The sequence below is a fragment of the Pteropus vampyrus genome, unplaced genomic scaffold (assembly GCF_000151845.1).
Source record: "Pteropus vampyrus isolate Shadow unplaced genomic scaffold, Pvam_2.0 Scaffold9, whole genome shotgun sequence".
Classification (NCBI taxonomy): Eukaryota; Metazoa; Chordata; class Mammalia; order Chiroptera; family Pteropodidae; genus Pteropus; species Pteropus vampyrus.
The window spans coordinates 2483200-2501773 of record NW_011888790.1 but is presented as its reverse complement, the minus strand read 5'-3'; the positions used below and the strand labels follow the sequence as shown (position 1 = coordinate 2501773).

Genomic DNA, 18574 nt, shown 5'->3' with positions numbered 1-18574 from the left:
CATTGCCTGAGAGTTGGTTGGGCCACCAGAGGTCACTGTGGATAAAGAACATAGATCAAATTTTATCAACGTAGTCTCTGATGTTTATTTATTAATGTGCTCGCTTATTTATTGTTTATTAATGTGGAGACTTTTTTTGATATACAGATTTTTGTGAAGATGCTATTAATCTTACTGAAACCTTCCCCATCAGGTGGCATGTGAGAACTTAGCTACTCCATCCCTTTGCACCATAGAATCAGGACCACAATCAGCATACTAAATAGTGAAAAAATGAAGAATCATTTATTATTTAGGAAGCATTTTGAAAATTTGAAGACCTAGATAGGGAATAGTGGTCATAACATTAAATTTGGCATTTATAAGTTAGAAATCTTTATGAGGTTGAAGGGAGATTAAAGTAGAGAAAATGGCAATCAATCGAAGTCTCCCAAGGTGATGAGGAAAGAATACCAGTACCATATATTTGTAAAACACTTCCATGTCTACAAAGCACTTTCACAAAACTAATCTCAAGTGATCGTCTTAACGAACATGTCTGTCAAAAGGCTGGTTGATCACAGGATTTCCATGTTGAGAGAATTTAGAAGTCAGCTAGTCTGACATCCAGTGCAGCCCTTGATGCCATGTCCAGCCTCACTGCACGCAGTCACGCTGCGTGGGCTGGAGTGCCTGCAGTGACAGGTTGCTCCCTGACTGCTGAGGCAGCTCTTCCATCGCCATGAATGTAGTTCTGGCAGCTCAAAGTCCTCACTCGTATTGAGCAGAAATCCATCTGCCTGAAGCTTCTGCCTGTTAGTGCCAGGTCTACACCCTCAAGGTTGAACTACTAAAGTCTCTTCCATTTGACAGTCCTTCAGATCCTCAAACAGCTGTCATGTCTCTTTTGAGTCTTTCCTTCTCTAAGCAAAATAGCCCCAGTTGCTTTAACTGTTCTTCGCATAACTTACTTTTGAATATCTTTATCATCCTTGGGGGCCTCTCTTCTGAATATGTTCAAATTTAACTCTGCTTATTAAAGTGTACTCATAAAGGAAAGTCATACAAGAGCCTGACAGCCCAGAGCAGTTCAAGCCTGTCACCTTCATCATTGAAGATTGTAGAACCTATCGATGCAGCCTATCTCAACATAATTATTTTGATGGTCACATCCTGTCTGTCATGCATTGTGAGCTTATTGTTTACCAAGATCTCAAAGTCTGGTTTAATTCCTTTACTTGTAATATTGAGTTAAACCAGATTGCTCCAGATTGTGCTTGTGAAGTTGACTTTTTAAAAGCCAGGTGTAGAACCATCCTTTTTTCCTATTAACTATCACGTCGTGAAATGTAGATTCTCTCTCCAACCTGTCCCTCCAGCCTCTCAGCAGATGCACTACCATTTCCCAAGCAGACTTTGCACATTCTCACTGCACCTTTAAGTCTTGAATAGTTGCCCCATTCCTATGGGGATATTGCACCTCCTTGAGCCAAGAATTGATGTCTCTGCAGCCATATTTCTTATTGTTCTCTGCTTCTTGTCGAAAAATGTCAAGCTTTCCCCATTTACTCATTCATTCAGCAAATATGTAATGGCTGGCACAATATAAGGCCAGTATACACTGGGCATACCATGTTGGAAAAGAAACATCAAACTTATTCTCATGGAAGAGGTTACCCAGCTGAAGAGCCAGGCAATTAACCTCTGGTGTGAAGTGTTACTTAATCAGTGAAAAGGGGAAATGGATGAAGTGATCAAAGCTGGTAGAGAAAGAAGGCATGTGCTCAGAGAAGTCTCACAACGGGATGACTCTCAATTTTACTGTGTAGCTCTAGGGTGCAAACTTCTAGTCTGCCTCTGGGTCAACTTCTTTCAGTTTCCATTCTCTATATGTATGCCCATCTGCCTTGTCAAAATCATATGCTTTTGGCCCCCGTATCTTATTTATTCTGCCTTCTAACTCTAAGAAAACACTTTGATTGCTTTCCTTGGCTTTAGCAAAGGTCAATCAATGTAAGAGGAGACTTACAAATTTGTGGTACCTGGACTCGGTCATTCTCATGGACAGTGAGCATTTTGTGATGTCTGCAATTCTTGACTCTCAATTCAAGTAGCTATGTTTCGTCTTGTCCTATCACAATTTTTAGGTATTTCTCTCTTTTGAGCTCATTTTTTCAGCTTTATTGAGGTATAATTGACGAATAAAGTTGTAATATTTAAAGTGTGTAATGCGATGATTTGATATACATACATATTGTGAAATGATTATTGCCATTGAGTTAATTGACACATCTGTCACCTCACATAGTTACCATTTATGTGTATGTGTGTATGTAAGACAAGATTTGCTTTCTAAGCAAAGGTCAATACAATACAGTATTATTAACTATAGTCGCCATGCTGTACGTTAGATCCCTAGAACTTACTCATCTATGAAAGTTTGTACCTTTAGACCAACATCTCTTTATTTCTCCCATTCCCTAGTCCCTGATAACCACATTCTACTCTCTGTTCCTATGAGTTTGACTTTGTTTTTTGGTTCCATATGTAAGTGAGCTCATGTAGTCTTTGTCTTCCTCTCTCTGGCTTATTTCACTTAGTATATTGTCTTCTGGGTTCATCCCTGTTGTTGTAAATGACAGGATTTCCTTATTTATGGCTAAATAATTTTCCATCATATATATGTGTATGTGTGTGTGTGTGTGTGTGTGTGTGTGTATATATACAGATATATGTATACAGGTATACACACACACACATATATATGTGTGTGTGTGTGTGTGTGTGTGTGTATACAGGTATATGTATCACATTTTTATCCATTCACCTGTCAACATGTAGGTTGTTTCCATATCTTGGCTATTATAAATAATACTGCAATGGCAATAAAGATATCTCTTGGAGATACCAATTTTCCTTTGGATGGAAACCCAGTAGGGTTGCTGGATCTTTTCTGAGGTCATTTCGATCAATTGTATTCTCTCAAGGAAAAAAAAAAAATCTATTTTATCCGGGTTTTCAAATGTATTTGCATATAATTAAGCTCTTATTTGAATTTTTGTTTTCTAGGTTTCTATAATTATATCCCCAATATTGTTCCTTATTTGTGTATTTGTGTTTTTATTCTCTTTTCCCGTGATTATATTGGTACTGGTTTATTTTTATTTAGTATTTTTCCCCCAACAAACTGACTTTTGCATTTATTTTTTAGTTCCACTCCGGTTTTTAAAAATAAGTTTTTGCTTTTAATTTAATTAACTTTATTTTGTTGTCCTTCGCTGTCATTCTGTTTATGACTTGAATTGCATGCATGACTCATTTGTTCCCATGCTTCCTTGTAGTTCTCATAAATATGATGGTAACTGACAAAAGACACCAACACATACAGAGTCCAACTGTCCTTTCACGTAGTTGAGGAACACAACATAGTACATACAGAGAGTAGCACAGAGCAAGAGACTTAGCAGTATTCTTCCCCTTAGGAAGGTTTTTTCCCTCTGCCATTTCTTTTCTGATCTCTACAAGCTTATATTTCACCTCCTTCTATTGTTTTGCCTTCACCAATTTTCCTTGAGTTCTCATATCTCTGCTTTGAGCTCTTATTTTATAGAGATGATGGTTTCAGTTTGTATTTTTTAAATTTCGAGATGATATATTTGATTATATTTATTATTTGTTCCATGGCAGCCTTTTTCTCATGAGTAGCCTTCATCTGCTATTGCTTTGTTTTTGTTTCTTCTCTCTCTCTCTCTTTTTAATTAACGTGGTATACATTTTCTGCCAGTCCCTTTTAAATTGTTGCTTATCTTTGCATGAGATGACATTTTCCTGAATTGGAAGTTTGCAAGAGGTTCTGAGACATGAGAGCCCAAGTTGTGTTCCAGGCTAGCAAAACTTACTCTGTTCACAGTAGCTGTGAACAGCCAGCAGATATTAGCAGTTCCAGGCTACCAACAATGCAGGATTCCTTTCTGTCAGCCTGCCTGCTGTCTGCAGCACATCTGTAGGTGTCATCTTTCAGCCCATCTCCCTAGATTTCCCCTAGTGCCAAACCAGGTTCAGGGCACTTCCTGCCTCCAGCCGCTGCAATCCATTCTAGTATTTCAAACAAAGCATTGTTGTTTTGCCTCATGCCATGACCCCTGCTTTGGAGGACTGGGCCCTTTGAAATCTCTGGCTATAGGTGTCTCCTCTTGGCTTCTTACCAGCACCCCCCACTTCGCTTGACTTTCACAGAATTTGGTAACTTTCCTTATGTATAATGGTTTGAAATTCTAGTTTTGCCAAACTTGAAGTTTATGTTCTATTATGTTTCATCCCTTTTTGTTTTGAAGTGTTTTCTGAGAGAAGATAGAACTATTCTGCCATTTTAAAACCACAGACTTATCTAAACACCTTGAATATTTCTTGGCAAGAACAATTACAAATAGTTACACAAACGTAAGACTTGATTTTCTAATTCTTAATGAAATTGAGTCTTTAGGAAAGAAATTTGACAGGGAATTATCTGGTTTGCTTTTCTAGACTGAAAGTAGCTTTCAAAAATTGTGGCAGGAGCTACAGTTCCAAAATTGTAGAGTTGAAGATTGAATTCCAAAAAGTCTGATTTCAGACTTTATGAATATGAGCCAACATTGTTTAGTTCACTTTTCTAAATTCATGCTGAGTGTGAATTAAGAGCTACAAGTGGAAGATATTAATCTGTACAATATTGTAGTACCAGAAAAACCAAATAGTACAATATTAAAATATCAGAATTTTAGAAATATCTGCAGTATAGTGACCCTAAAAGTAAAAATAATTATACCAAGAGTCTATCAACCTTTAGAAATACGTACAGTTGTGAGGACCTATTTTTCATTATGCAAATGAATAAAACTTAACATTGCTCTCAGTGAAAGGAATCTAGAATCTTATACCTTGTATTAGTTAACGTGGGCTGCTATGACAGAATACCACAGACTGGATGGATTAAACAACAAAAATTCATTTCCTCATTGTTTAGGAAGCTAGAAGTCCAAGATCAAGACGTTGGCAGGTTTGGTTTCTCCTGAGGCCTAAATATCTCTCTTGCCTTCTTGCTGTGTCCTCGCATGGCCTTTTCTCTGTGTGTACACAGCCCTGGTGCTTCGTGTTTGTGTGTATCCACATTTCTTCTTATAAGGACACTGATCAGATTGGACTACGGTCCCACCCTTATGACCTCATTTAACTTAATTACCTCCTTATAGGCCCTGTCTCCAAATACAGTCATATTGGAAGTTAGAGCATCAACATATGAAATTTGGAGGAGATCTAATTCAGTCTATAACATACCTAACATTATGATACAAAGTGTAAGATCAGATATTAAAACCTAGATGGGAGGGAAGGAGGAAAGGAGGGAAGGAAGGAAGGAAAAGCAAGAAAGAAAAGAGAAAGAAAGGAGAAAAGGAGAGAAAAGAAAGAGGAGAGAAGAAAAAGGTTTTTAGTTCTAAATAAAAAGAATAACTATTTAGGAAATAAAACTTAATTTAATTTAAAAACTATTTGTCTTTTAATTTGTTTCTTTTATCAATTTTGAATTTAGAATCTAGTTTCCAACGTCAGACCTCCAGTTTAATTTTCTGTGCTTATACCATCATTCAGTAAAAACAAAATCTGAATTTCTGGCAATTGATTTTTCTCGCACCTGGGCTGCCTCATTTATTCCTTTTCTTCTATGGCTTTAAGCTTGATTCCTGGTGTAAAGGGATATTCCTTAGGTCCTATTAACTTCTCAGCTATGGCAACCAGCTTGCCTTTCCCAGAACTTAATTTCCACCATATATTTCCTATTTTAAATCAATAGTATCATCCACCTGCATCAGTTAGGAGTTGAATTCCCCTACATATAAAAGAAAATCCAAATGAGGGTGTTTAAACAAGGTAGAGGGGTATTTTTTCTCCTGCTGTAGTAAAGAGCCTGGAGGAGACAGGTGGCCCCATGGTGTCATCAGGCCCCAGGCATCTTCCTCCTTCCTAATAACTTAAGGTCTCTTATGTCTCACTCATCTTCTTATTTTGAGTATCTTACTACTCCACATTATCAATGATCTTGAAAAACTAAATCTAATTTTGCCACTCCCTTTAAGAAAAACTCTCTTGATGGTTCTCTCTTGTTAAAAGATAAAGTCAGAGGTCCTGAGTTTAAAACGCAGGGTTCTTTGTAATCTCATCATTAATGACTTTATCAATCTCTTCTAAAACTTCATTGCAATACCTTTTATTCCACACATCTTGAACTTCTCACTGCTCTCTAAACAAGCTTTGGTCCTTGGTAGCAGTAGGTATTTTGATTTATCCATCTTTTCCTTTATCAGTTCTGAAGCAGTTGAAAACTAAAAATTGCAGTAAGCTATGGATTAAAATATCAACATTTTTTTTATCTGATTTGGCGGGGGGGTGGGGGGTGGGGGCGCTAGGAAAGCTAGATTGGCTGTACAGCCAGAATCAAGATCGTTACTTCCCTAACCCCAACCGAAGTCTAGATATTGAGACATAAATGAGAGAGAAGTCAAATCTACAAAGTAAACTGTAATCCAGCATATCAGTTGAATTTGGTATAGCTGACTAGAACTTAAAATCCTAATATTAGTGTTTTAAATCATAAAGAAGTAGGCATTTCAGAGCTGGTATAAAACTCCACAGCATCATAAGGGACCCATGCTCTTAAATATTTATTCTCTACTATGCTTATCTCTTGGCTTCCATCCTTAGGGTTTGGTCCAAGGGCATATCACATGGTCTAAAATAGTTACTGTGGCTCCAGATATTTCATCTACATTCCAGGCAGCAAAAAAGAGAGTTGTAAGGTGCCTTCCAAAAGTTTCATTGACAGACCATTGACCAGAATTTTTCTTATTTTTTTAATTTATTTATTTAAATTAGTTTCGAGTATACAGTACATTGCTTAGACATCTATATAGTTCATAAAATAGTCCCCTCAATTGCTCCCTCCCTCCCCTGACCCTCCACCTAGCCATCATATTAATGCTAACTCTGCCATGCTCCCCATCCCAGTGACCATCTATCAACTACTAATTTGTACTTCTTTAACCCTTCACCCCATTCCCCCAGCCCCCCAAGCCTCCCTCCCCTCTGTCTAACACCAAATTGTCCACTATATTTGTGAGTCTGTTTTTGATTCGTTTGTTCTTTTTGTTCCTTAAATTCTGCATATAAGTGAAATTAGATGGTATTTATCTTTCTCTGTCTGACTTATTTCACTCAGCATAAGACCAGAATTTTTTTATATAGTTAACACTTAACTTCAAGAAAGGCTAGGAGATTTTGTCTTATCTTGAGGAGTAATATGTCCACCCCCCAAACTAGTATATACTAAGGATAAGGAGGAAAAACTGGATGTTTTGGTAAGCCACAGCTAACTTTGCACAATGTTGGTCTCCCCACTGCAAGAGAGCCACATGAGTGGGACCCAGCTTTACTTGTCACACCGTGCAGCAACAGTGGGACAGAATGAATCCAGAGAAAGCCAAGAAGGGGCCACCTGTATAAGCCCAGTGTTCTTTTCCCAAAACTCAACAATTAGGTCAATCACTGTTCCTCCTATGGGGAGGAATAAATAGTACAGGTAGTACAAGGGACCAGCATATTCCTGGAGTGCTGCTCCCTTGGGAGTGAAGCAGAAACCCACTGATGGCACATGACGACAGGGAGCGGGTTTCACCCTTAAGGCGCCTTCACAGGTCCCCCTGCTGGGCCTGCACCGTCTTACCCAATACCTGTACAAGTAAAGGCCAGCTTATCTTCTGACTCCAAGCTTACATGTCACCCCTCCTTTGGCACCTTTCACAACCCACATTCTGACCCCTAACAGGTGTCTTGTTTTTCCATGTCAGTGTGTACAGACTAAAAGGATAGCCCTTCTCTCATGCTATCAGAACTCTCACTTTCTATGACTATCTTCTTCCCTTCATCCCATACATGTATTAAACCATGCAAGTTTTTAAGAACAGGAATATAATTTTATTAGCTTTGTATTTCAGCATCTCATATAGTACAGAGGCACTCGAATGTTTACTGAATTAATAATGCTGAGGCTTTCCTCTTTCCCTACTATACCTATTTTATAAATAGGAAACTAAGATCTTGAGAGACACAGTATGTCCCCTTCACTCCCCTTCAGAAGAGACTCGTGTGTGTTCCCTTAATTCACCATTTTTGACAGAAAACTGCACATTCATCACACCAGACTTCTTCCCGAATGGCTAGCCACACTCCTGCAGTTATCCAGGAAAGAAAATGTGATATTGAATTGTAAATATTTCCTCTGCTCCAAAGACTTCTAATCCTTGGTTTCCTAAAGCAGAAGATTCATAGAATATTTCCATCCTGTAGCTGTGAGCATTTCCCTGCGTTCTTGAGATCAAATCCTTTTGATCAGAGCATAATCCTTGATACTCCTGCTTTCTCTGGGCTGTAAATAATTTCAAGGCTATAATTTCAAGATCCAATAATGCTATAAGATCTAACAAGTGGAGGGAATGAGAATGAGGAAGACAAAGTAGCGGTGCCATGGAGACAGTCATCTTACATGTTCCAGTCATTTAATTGTATGTGAAAATGGGGGCCTATGCCTGTTTGCTATATTAAGTGTTTTTAAACACCATTAGAAATAAATGTTATATTGCAACCCAGTACACACATGTAAACACACACACACACACAAACACACACAATGGGTCCAACCTGCAGAGGTGGATGGAGCTGTGTATGGTGGTTACACACAAACAATAGAGTCAAACCTGCAACACGGCCCTGCTCTCCCATTTGAAACCCTCAAAAGAATTTTGGGAAACTGCATACCCCATCACACATTTAAAGTTGTCATCTAAATTTTTTTCTACCAATATTTAAATACTTGCAAAAACTAGAATTTCGTTTGTTGTCAATACGCTTTAAATAAATTTTTTTGGCAAAAAAAGAAACCAAAAAACCAACCCAAAATTGGAAAAAAACGCCAATAAGGAAACCAAATGCCAAAAATAATCCCCAACCGCCCCCCCCTAAAACCAAACAACCCTAAAAACCCGGCAAGAAAGAAAGCAAGCCTCAAGTTGCAAACCAAAAAAAAAAAAAAAAAGGCCCAACCTCCAAAAACTCCGAAATCCAAATCCGAAAAGCAAAAAAGGAAGGGAAAAAAGAGGAAAAAAGGGAAAAACCCTGCCAGGAAGCCCCTACCAGGTGAAAAAAAACCCCAACCCCCAAAAAAACCTCCCCCAGGAACCAAGCCTTCCCAAACTATCCCTTGGTTTGGCACTTGGGAATTTTTTAATGTTTTTCAAATGTTGGACATGGATAAGAAATGTCATTCATTTGTAATGTGGCAGAAAATAATTGTGAAAGCAGAAGTGAGAGGGAGAACTGACAGATCTCAGACTCCTGGTACTTTCTCGGCCAGGTTGGTCTGGGGAAGATGTGCGTGTGGAACTTGAGGATCTGAAAACGCATTCTCCTAAATTTATGACTGGAAACCCCAGGAAAGTTCGCAGGTACCCCAAAGTACTCAAACCACTGTTCTAAGCCTTTAGGATCCTCATCTGTAAAATGAAAATAATAATAGGAGCTACCTTCAAAGAAAGGAAGAGTAAATAAGGCTTACAAATAAAGCACTTAATGAAGTTCCGCGTGCATAATAAGGACCCACTATGTGTTTGCTATTGTCGTTGTTCAACCCCTCTACATGCTAACAATGTCACTTCTCATCGAATTAAGTAATCTTTAGTTCCATCTCTAACATTTATGTCTCCCAGCTCGCGTATCCGAGCTCTGTGCACACCCCTGCAACGAGCAGCCCCTTGGCCACTTCTGAGGCCTGGAACCCACATCTGATGGCAAATTCCACTCTCAAAAGAACACACTTGAGTAAGAAGCCCTCACACAGCTCGGAGGTGGACACAGGGCTGTCTGGGCAGGAAATTCAGGATTCTGACGTTCTGAAACTTGCTCTAAAAAGGGTTGGATACACGTCTGCTGGGCACACACCCCCGGACCAATAGATTTCTTGCCTAGACAGAGCAGGACAGGAGCCATAGAAAGCACAGGCCCAGTGCACGGCTCCTCCTGCTTAGGTCTAAAGGTCTTCCCTGGGGTTGCTGTTAAAATCGATTGGGATTATATGTGTAGATGAGTTTTGAATGTAAGACCAGTATTATCTCGATGGCTTTTACGATCCCAAATTCAGTTAAAGTCAGCCCCCTTGAACAAACTAATGGAAACCACAGGAAAAGACAAGTTACTAAACAAACATCGTTTCGGCATTCTCGGAAACAGAATATAACGCCTTGTTATTTGTTTCAGGCGCTGGCTTTCAGGCCTCGGGATACAACTTCAACACCTATGACTGGAGGAATTCAAAACAGAGAGGCAGCTTGTCCCCAGTTGCTAAGCCTCGAAGCCAGACTTACCCAGATGTGGGGCTGAGCAGTGAAGACTGGGACCGGTCCACAGTCAGTGGGTAAGTTTCTAATCAACTGTGGCCCCGCCCCAATGGGTAAGCTGTCTTTTGGGCCAGATCTAAACCTGTGTGTCCAGTAGCACATATCGCTCCCATTGGCTTCTTGAAGCTGCTGTAATCACCCACGCTGGCTGCATGACAGGATTCCGAAGCTCGTGCCTGCCCAGCGGGAGCCTGGGCACCACCACACAGATTGGAAAGGGCTAAGTGTCCCCTAATGGAAACAACAGTAGCATACGGAGAATATCCGCATCTAAAAACTGTGTCCTCACTCTTTGGCTAGTGCCCTCTCCTTTCATTTGAAAGGTAGTTTCACACCAATTTACATAAAAAAGTAAAATAAAAGATACGTCTAGGCTACGTGTTTTTAACTAAGAGATCTATTTCAGCATTTTGTTCCTTAAAATATTTCAAGGAAATTTATAAAAAGCAATAGCACTTAATTGATCTATACTGATGTTTATAATAGGACGAAGAAAATACATTTTTTCTCTCTTAGGGAAAAGTTTGATTTCTCTTGCCCCCTGGTAGCTGAAAGGTATTCCCGCACAAACGCCACGTTGATGCTGCTCATTCAGCAGTAGCCGCTAGTACTCTGAAATTCAATTTTCCTAAGACCATCGTCCTTCCCTTGATTCTTCAACACACTTCACTTTTCCAAAAGCATCCTTACATTGGAGCCGGCCTTACTTGGAGACCACAGTTGGAAGAAAACCAGATCCAAAACGAATCTCTATTTTTTGTGTGAGATGAAGGAGATTCTGGATAAAGAAAAAAAAATTATTCTTAACCAAGACCGTGCTTTTTGGTGACAGTTTTACAGGAGCTCCTGACAGTACAGAAGTCGAGCAAGAGGAGAACTTCTGGTCGCAAGCGCTGGAGGATTTAGAGACCTGTGGACAATCAGGGATTTTGCGAGAACTTGAGGTAGCTTCAGACTTGCTATTTACTTTGATTGTTTCTACATTCATTTTTTTTTTTTTTTTTTTTGTCCTTTTGAGTTTGCATTTATCACACCAGTTCATTTAAAAGCTTTAACCCCTTTCCACAGGAGAAAGCTGACAGGCGTGTGTCTTTGAGAAACATGACTCTCTTGGTAGCTACCCTTTATGTTTATATTTTTGCTTGTGAAGCTGCCTCCCCTGCCCCCTTGCCTTCTGGACAGCAATTTAATTTGATTCAATGCAGTTGAAAGTATTTATTTCCCCATTTTCACCCCACCCCGAGCTGACTGACTTGTGGCTTTTGCCATTGCTCCCTGCTAACCCTGACTGTACCTGTTTGCCACCAAATCGCTAAGGAGCCAGCTAAGTCCCACAACAGTGGTGCATCTCATTCCCTTAGTTGCTTTAGAAAGGTTCCTTTGGCATGTTTTCATTTGTACCTGGTATAGAAATTAATTTGATCGTGAAGAGGAACATAAGAGGAAATTTTACTTTGTTTCGCTTTGCTCTTTAAAATAGATGACAATGCAGCTGGTGCAAAAGGCCAGTCTGTGGGTTAAACAGCCAAAATGTTACACATTACTTTGCTGTTAATTTCAGATCCTGATTCCATATTACCTAAGTGTGTACTTGAAGAGTCACTGTGAGATGGAGTGTGATAGCTGAACTCCTAGTGAGTTCTTTAATCAGAGCCATGAATTTGCTGACAGTGTTCACTCTTTGGTCTGGGAAGTCCTGGACTGTTTCCTTTTATGTTCTTTTAAATTTTCTGAGCTGTAAAAAATAAAGTGGCACAAGTCTCATTTTTATTTTGATGTCATATGAGGTCCCCAAGTCACCTTAAGGAATGTGAATGGCATAACTGGGTGGAACTCTTGCAATTCTAAAATGATTACTCATCTTTATATTATGTTGCTTCTCAATTGCATGTGTGGATATTTTGTGTGATTCTGATGTTTGTGACTCTGCAAAGAGAATAATAAAGAAAAATATTAGTTTGAATTCGTAAACATCATGGTATTACCTGGCATGAATTTCAGCTTCAGAGCACAGGTAAAGGACCTGGAGATGGATAATCTTATAAAACTTGAATAAATTAAGATGGCAGCAATCGATTCCTTTTTACGCAACTTTAAAAAAAGTGTAGAATACTTAAGTATCGGCTAGCTTATTTAAACTTTTACCACTTCCTGTATGTACAATGTCCAGCAAAAGGGAACCAAACTGAAGAATGAGCTCAGTTCACAAATCTTGAGCATACTTTTGCTTCTGAAAGCATATATGGCTGATATGCCTTTTCACTTCATATTTTGATACTTGTCTTTTGAAGAAGCGGCTATTCTTCTAATAGCTTCTTTTATATTATGTAAAACGAAAATGATGTAAAAAGTAGTACAGCAACGTTGTGTTTTCACCCAGAAATTGAGTTGTCTAATGAAAATAACATCCGTCAGCATAAAAGTTATGTTGCAACATTCTATAAATCTTTTCTAACGTAGCTTCAAACACGTGTGGCCCTTGAACTTATAAATCCAGAAAGGAAATGGGTTGAATTTGTAAGCCAAAGAAAAATTAAAGTCCTCAAGTAAGAATGATTGGCAAATCTATAGAGTCTTATTTACGCTTTCATCACAAAGAATGTTATTTATTAGTTTAAATGAATTCTGATTCCTTGATTGCAAATGCTACTATGCAAAAGATATTATTTGAGCTATGTTCCTGCATATGAAATTTACATCCAGTACTCAAAGTTAAAGTGTACTATTACTGTAATAAATGTAGAAGATTAGCTGAGATGAAAAATGACTACAATCAAAATGAAAGTGAAAATTATACTAGTCATTTCCCCATTGTTAGCAATAATTTAGGTGCAACTTAAGCACTGAAAAATGTATAGTTTAACAAAAGAGAAAAATTCTAACTAAGACTTTGGACAAGTTACTTAATATCTCTTATCATGTATCTCCTTTAAAATGTGGGGTTATAATGAGCTAATGCTTATATAGCACTTAACACAGAACATGGCACTTAATAAATATTCAGTAGAAATGAATTGTTATTATTTTTGGCATTTGTTTGATTAATGAACCCTGCCTTTACCATTGTATTTTTAATATAGAAAGGTTTAAATGTCAGAGAACTCTTGAACATACCTCTTCTAGGTTATATGCATATCAATTATCTCACTGATAATTTAGAAAAAGAAAATTATAATTGTAAATTATAAATTGTGCAAAATAAAAACAGGCAATAGATACTCTTGGAGCCAAAACAAATCCTAGATAATTTATATTTTTTAACTTTTTATTGTAGTTTTCTATGTTTGTGTTTTAATTTTTATATTCTTTCAAAGATATCACTAATTCAATTGAAGTTCATTTTAAACAAAGCAATCAAGCGATTTGTTGAAAACTTGAACTAAAGACCTTTTGATAATATATCATTGCTTCCATTAGAACCCTTTCTCGATTGGTTTGTAACTTCGCTAGTGGATAAGGTTTATCAAAGCAGAATTGCTGTCTCCCAGTTGCACTGATTAAGTATTTTACTTCCAACGTGTTTCCAGCTGGTCTCATGAAAAATGAAAATTAAAAAAAATAGATGTTAACAAAGCAAATAACTAGTCTAAGTAGGAAAAAATAGTAGGTAGATGGTCACTACAGCAGAAAACAATCATTGGGTGCTGTCAGTTACTGTAGATAAAACAAAGAAATGGATATGTGTGAGTTAAGCATCATAAAATAGAAGGATGTCCCATGATACCAACAAAGCTAGTAACTGAAAGGTTTCAATTGTAAAAGGGGAAATAAACCACAATATGGATAACTTACATTGGTATAAATATTAGGGTTTTTTAAAATACTAAAAATGTCAGTTTTATATGTTTTGACTTAAGATTTGACTGAGAAGCAGTATAGCCTGGTAGTTCAAGAATAGGGTTCTAGAGTCAGATTGGTAATGTTGCAATCCTAGACTCTTGGGCAAGTTGTTTCACTTATCCAGGCATCCCCTTCCTTAACCGAAATGCGGAAGTATAACTACCTCCCATACAGAGTTATTGTAAGTATTAAATGATATTCTACATACATACATACATACATACATATATGTGCATGTCTCATTTACTACTTGTGTGACCTTGGGTAAGTCAGCCTCTTTGTGCCTCAGTTTCCTCACCTGTAAATTAGGAGGAATAATAGTGCCTATTTCATAAAGTTGCTGTGAGGCTTAAATGGATGAATGCATTCAAAGGACTCAACAAATTACACTTCTGTTACTTATAGCATTGGTATTAATATAAACCACGAGTTCATGTTGTAGCCAGTAACAGAGCGTACGGAACCTGTTTTCTGTTCCCATGATTTCAGGCAGATTCACCAATGCTAGTTTACTTTTAGATGATCATCACAATGAGGAGTACAGGCATATTTTCAGAATTTCCGCATCCTCTAACGTGAGAAATGAATAAAGCCAACGTGGCATTGGTTTCAAATGCTCTTTTTGCTCCACTGCTGAGACTCAGTCACATTTGGGACCCAGTCTTGCCACTCCTTGTGTGTTATGCAGAGAACATATTTGAAACTGAACAAACATCCCAATTCACTGGTAAAATCCAATCCAGGTCTCACAGATTTTGAGCAAGGTGCTCAACCCAGGAGCTTAATAAGTGATTATTCTTGAATCTCTCTCAGGATCTTCCACAAAGGCCATTTCTAAAAAACATTGACCTCCCCAAATGATATAGAGACCTAGCTGGTCTACAAGCTTGTGGGGCAGGGCCCCGTGGCCAAAGGAAAGACTGTACACCAGTGCTATGCAAACAGCATCAGGCAGAAGCCCTTGCCTTTGTTATCAGTAGCCCCGTTTCAGCCCATTGTTACCTCCAGGTGACGCTAGAGGCAGCATTGTAAATAGAGACCGCCTGGTCCCCTGTGAGAAATTCTTAGTTCATTTCTGTAAGGTCTATTGAAGGTTGCCTGATGAATCCCATCTGTAGAGCCCACTGGTGGAAAGCTAATACTTAAAACGTAGTTTACAGTAAGCAAATGTTAGAGCTTTTCAATTTGCCTCAGAACTGCCAGGGGTGGTATTTGATTAAATAAACTCAACGGCTTAAGTACTTTAAATTGGATTTGAGATGTGCATTATAAATGGCGCTTGCAAAGCATTTTCCCAGACTTTCATAGTTTAGTGAGTGTATCCATTCTCCAGTCTTTGGTTATGCCCTGAAGACTGTATTTTGACTGAGCAGAAGGAGAAATATGCTTAATGTTGAGCAGCCAACCCCTTTCCTTAGTCCATGGCTTAATTGTTTCTGAAAATTGTCAATGCCACAGGCAACAATCATGTCGGGCAGCACGATGAGTTTGAACCATGAGGCCCCGACACCTCGCAGTCAGCTGGGGCGACAGGCCAGCTTCCAGGAACGGAGCAGCTCACGGCCACACTACAGCCAAACGACTCGAAGCAACACGCTGCCCTCAGATGTGGGCAGGAAGTCTGTGACCCTGAGGAAAATGAAACAAGAAATAAAGGAGATCATGTCCCCAACTCCTGTGGAGCTGCACAAGGTCAGGATGCTTTCTTCTCTCTCCTTAGAGTCACATTTAGTAGCCACTGTGCACAGCCTGAGGGCCGATGCAAGCTTGACAGTGATGTTCTCTTATGAGCTCGGCCAAGGAGAAAAGCCAGAGCTTAAAGGCAGATCATCTCAGGGACTTGACTGTTCTCAAAATATGACCTTTGAGAGGTTATCCTGTAAAACAGAGAAAATTGGCTTTCAAGAAATGAATTTATCAAAGATTTATTTGTAGCCAAAATCTTCTTGCAAAAGTTTGAGGCTCCAGAGCCACACGGAGCTTTGATGAATTGGTCTGTCGTCCCAGCTTCATTGGGAGGGAGGGAAGGATCTCCCAAATGTCATATACTCACAGCTTCTCTGAAAAGGGGTTTCAGGTGTAATGTGGGAAAGCTTAAACCTTAATTACAGACTTATCATCAGTAGATGGTTATATCATTCAGGGGACATAAAGTTCTCCTTGAGACATAAATTTAGAAGTCTTGGGTCAGGAAAGAGTGAGCCCTGGTTATGTTCCCTCTCTGCTACGAAAGTTGCCTCGCTTTACTTCGTGGAAGAAAACCCATGCCTGTACACAGAGCTGAATTTGAGTTGTTGGCAGAGTTTAAACAGGCAAATGTAAGAGACAGTGTTTGTGGAAGCCTGGGCCAAAGAGAGCAGTGGTAGGGAGGTGTCTCAGATTTTCTTATTGTAGAGCTAATGCTTTTGTTGTTGTTGTCATACATAAGGTTAGTAACAATCTCACTCAGCTTTCTTGAGAGCCAAGAACCTCCCTATAGTTAATAATCTATTAACTAGAGATTAGTTGTCTTACACAGACGAGCAAATAAATGTTGCATTGAGAGGAGGTGATGGGCCACTACTTTCTTTTTCCTCCATTGACTTCAGTTTCCTAACCACCTATTAAAACTATTTATTTGTTTTACAGCTGACAAAGTACACCGGGAAAGAAAGGATAGTGTGGGAATTCAGGTTCTGAACTTTAGTTCCAATCCTGGGTTCATTTTTTTATCACTCATTCATTTGTTCATTTAATACATATACTCTGCATTCGTTCACTTAAAGCATGTTTTATGAATCCCCAGGGAGCACACATGGCCTAATGAGGATACAGTCTGGGAAACAGTGGGAAGTTGGTGCGATAAGGACAATAATAGAGGCAAGACTAAGATGCCTTTGCAGACAGAGGGTGGACCCTACCCACTATGGAGGAACAGAAAGGGCTTCCTAGAAGCAGGTATTGACTGCAGGAGAGTAGAGGATGGGAAGGCATTCCAAGCACAGAGAGAAGCATGTACAAAGAGATATCAAAGATTGTGGTGTTCTGAAGGAATGTAAATATTCCAACATGACCAGAGCCTTGGATTGGAGGAATTACATTAAGAGGAATTACAGACTTTAAAGAAAAGCAAAGAAGTTTCTGACATTTTAGGGTGAAGACCTAGGTTTAGTCCTGTACCACAAATTAGCTTGTTTATCTAGTTACTCTGAATTGATGTGTGTCTGTTTGGTAAACACCAGCCTTCACCCCCTCTCCATGTCCTGATATGCTAATGGGCAAACACCATCAGGAGGCTGTAAGGACTTCCTTGGTGATTAAATGGCAGAAGCCTCATAGTCAATGCTAATTTTACTGTGCCAGGAAGAGGGTGGCCTCTCCCGATTCCCTCAGGCATCTGGGAACTCCGCCTTATCCTCTTTTCTAAAACTCAACTGCCCAGGCAAAGGAGAGGTGCTGGATAATCCACCCTCCCTTGGCAAAGGAGAAGTACACTAAAATGTATGGAGTGCTTACTATGTGCTATATTCTTTCAATTTTTAGTCTTCACAATAGCTCTTCTTAGCAGATATTTATTATCCCCATCTATAGGACAGGGAAATAGCAAGCATGAAATAGAGTCATTTTTTTCTTTCTGGAGTAAAGCAGTCTCCTCAAAGGGAAATTATTGATAGCCCAGCAATACAAAAGACCTGTCCTCCTTTCCCTCCTGCACTGAAAGCATTTAGCACAGATAATGATGGTGAATTGGCTGTGGAAATTGTAGCTAAGGTTTAAAAACAAAGTGACTGTGCTGAAAGTAGACCTTGTTAAAAAAAAGTAGGGGGAGGGCATCGTCTACTTAATAGCACAATGAGGGGCAGGGCATGGACCAGTCGGAACATTTGAGTGGCATTGTGTGAATTGGGAGGCCAGAAGATCACAGACAGGGATGGACCAACTTGACATAATAAATGGGATGCTTCTTTTTTCCTTCACCTCAGCCATTTCCCCTCCATGGTGCAATAAGTGCATTTCCCACATAGCTTTACTCTTCATCTGAACTGATCCCAAACAAAATAAGACTTTCAAAAGTAAATGATGTCATGAGCATTTTAAGATACCTTAAAGTGATCTAGTTAGGTAAAAATGTAGCTGAGGAACTTGCAGCCTTACAATATGGAATTCTTGGAGTGGTTTTTGTTCACACCTCAAGTATCTTTTCTTTTTTAAGTGAATTCAGTTCCTCTGATAAGCCATTCACATGTTTGTTAAACACACTCTACAATTCTGAAGTGCTTGAGAGGAGAGATGGT

At 39.0% G+C, this 18574-nt stretch overlaps 1 protein-coding gene across 1 annotated transcript in view; it reads left to right on the top strand.

The window, feature by feature from the left end:
• GRIP1 (glutamate receptor interacting protein 1) overlaps positions 1 to 18574 on the top strand; it is a 626604-nt gene that overhangs the window by 585487 nt on the left and 22543 nt on the right. The window contains exons 19-21 of the mRNA XM_023520629.1: positions 10321 to 10477; positions 11293 to 11404; positions 15759 to 15992. Coding sequence (XP_023376397.1) covers positions 10321 to 10477; positions 11293 to 11404; positions 15759 to 15992 — 503 coding nt within the window. The remainder of the gene's footprint in view (positions 1 to 10320; positions 10478 to 11292; positions 11405 to 15758; positions 15993 to 18574) is intronic.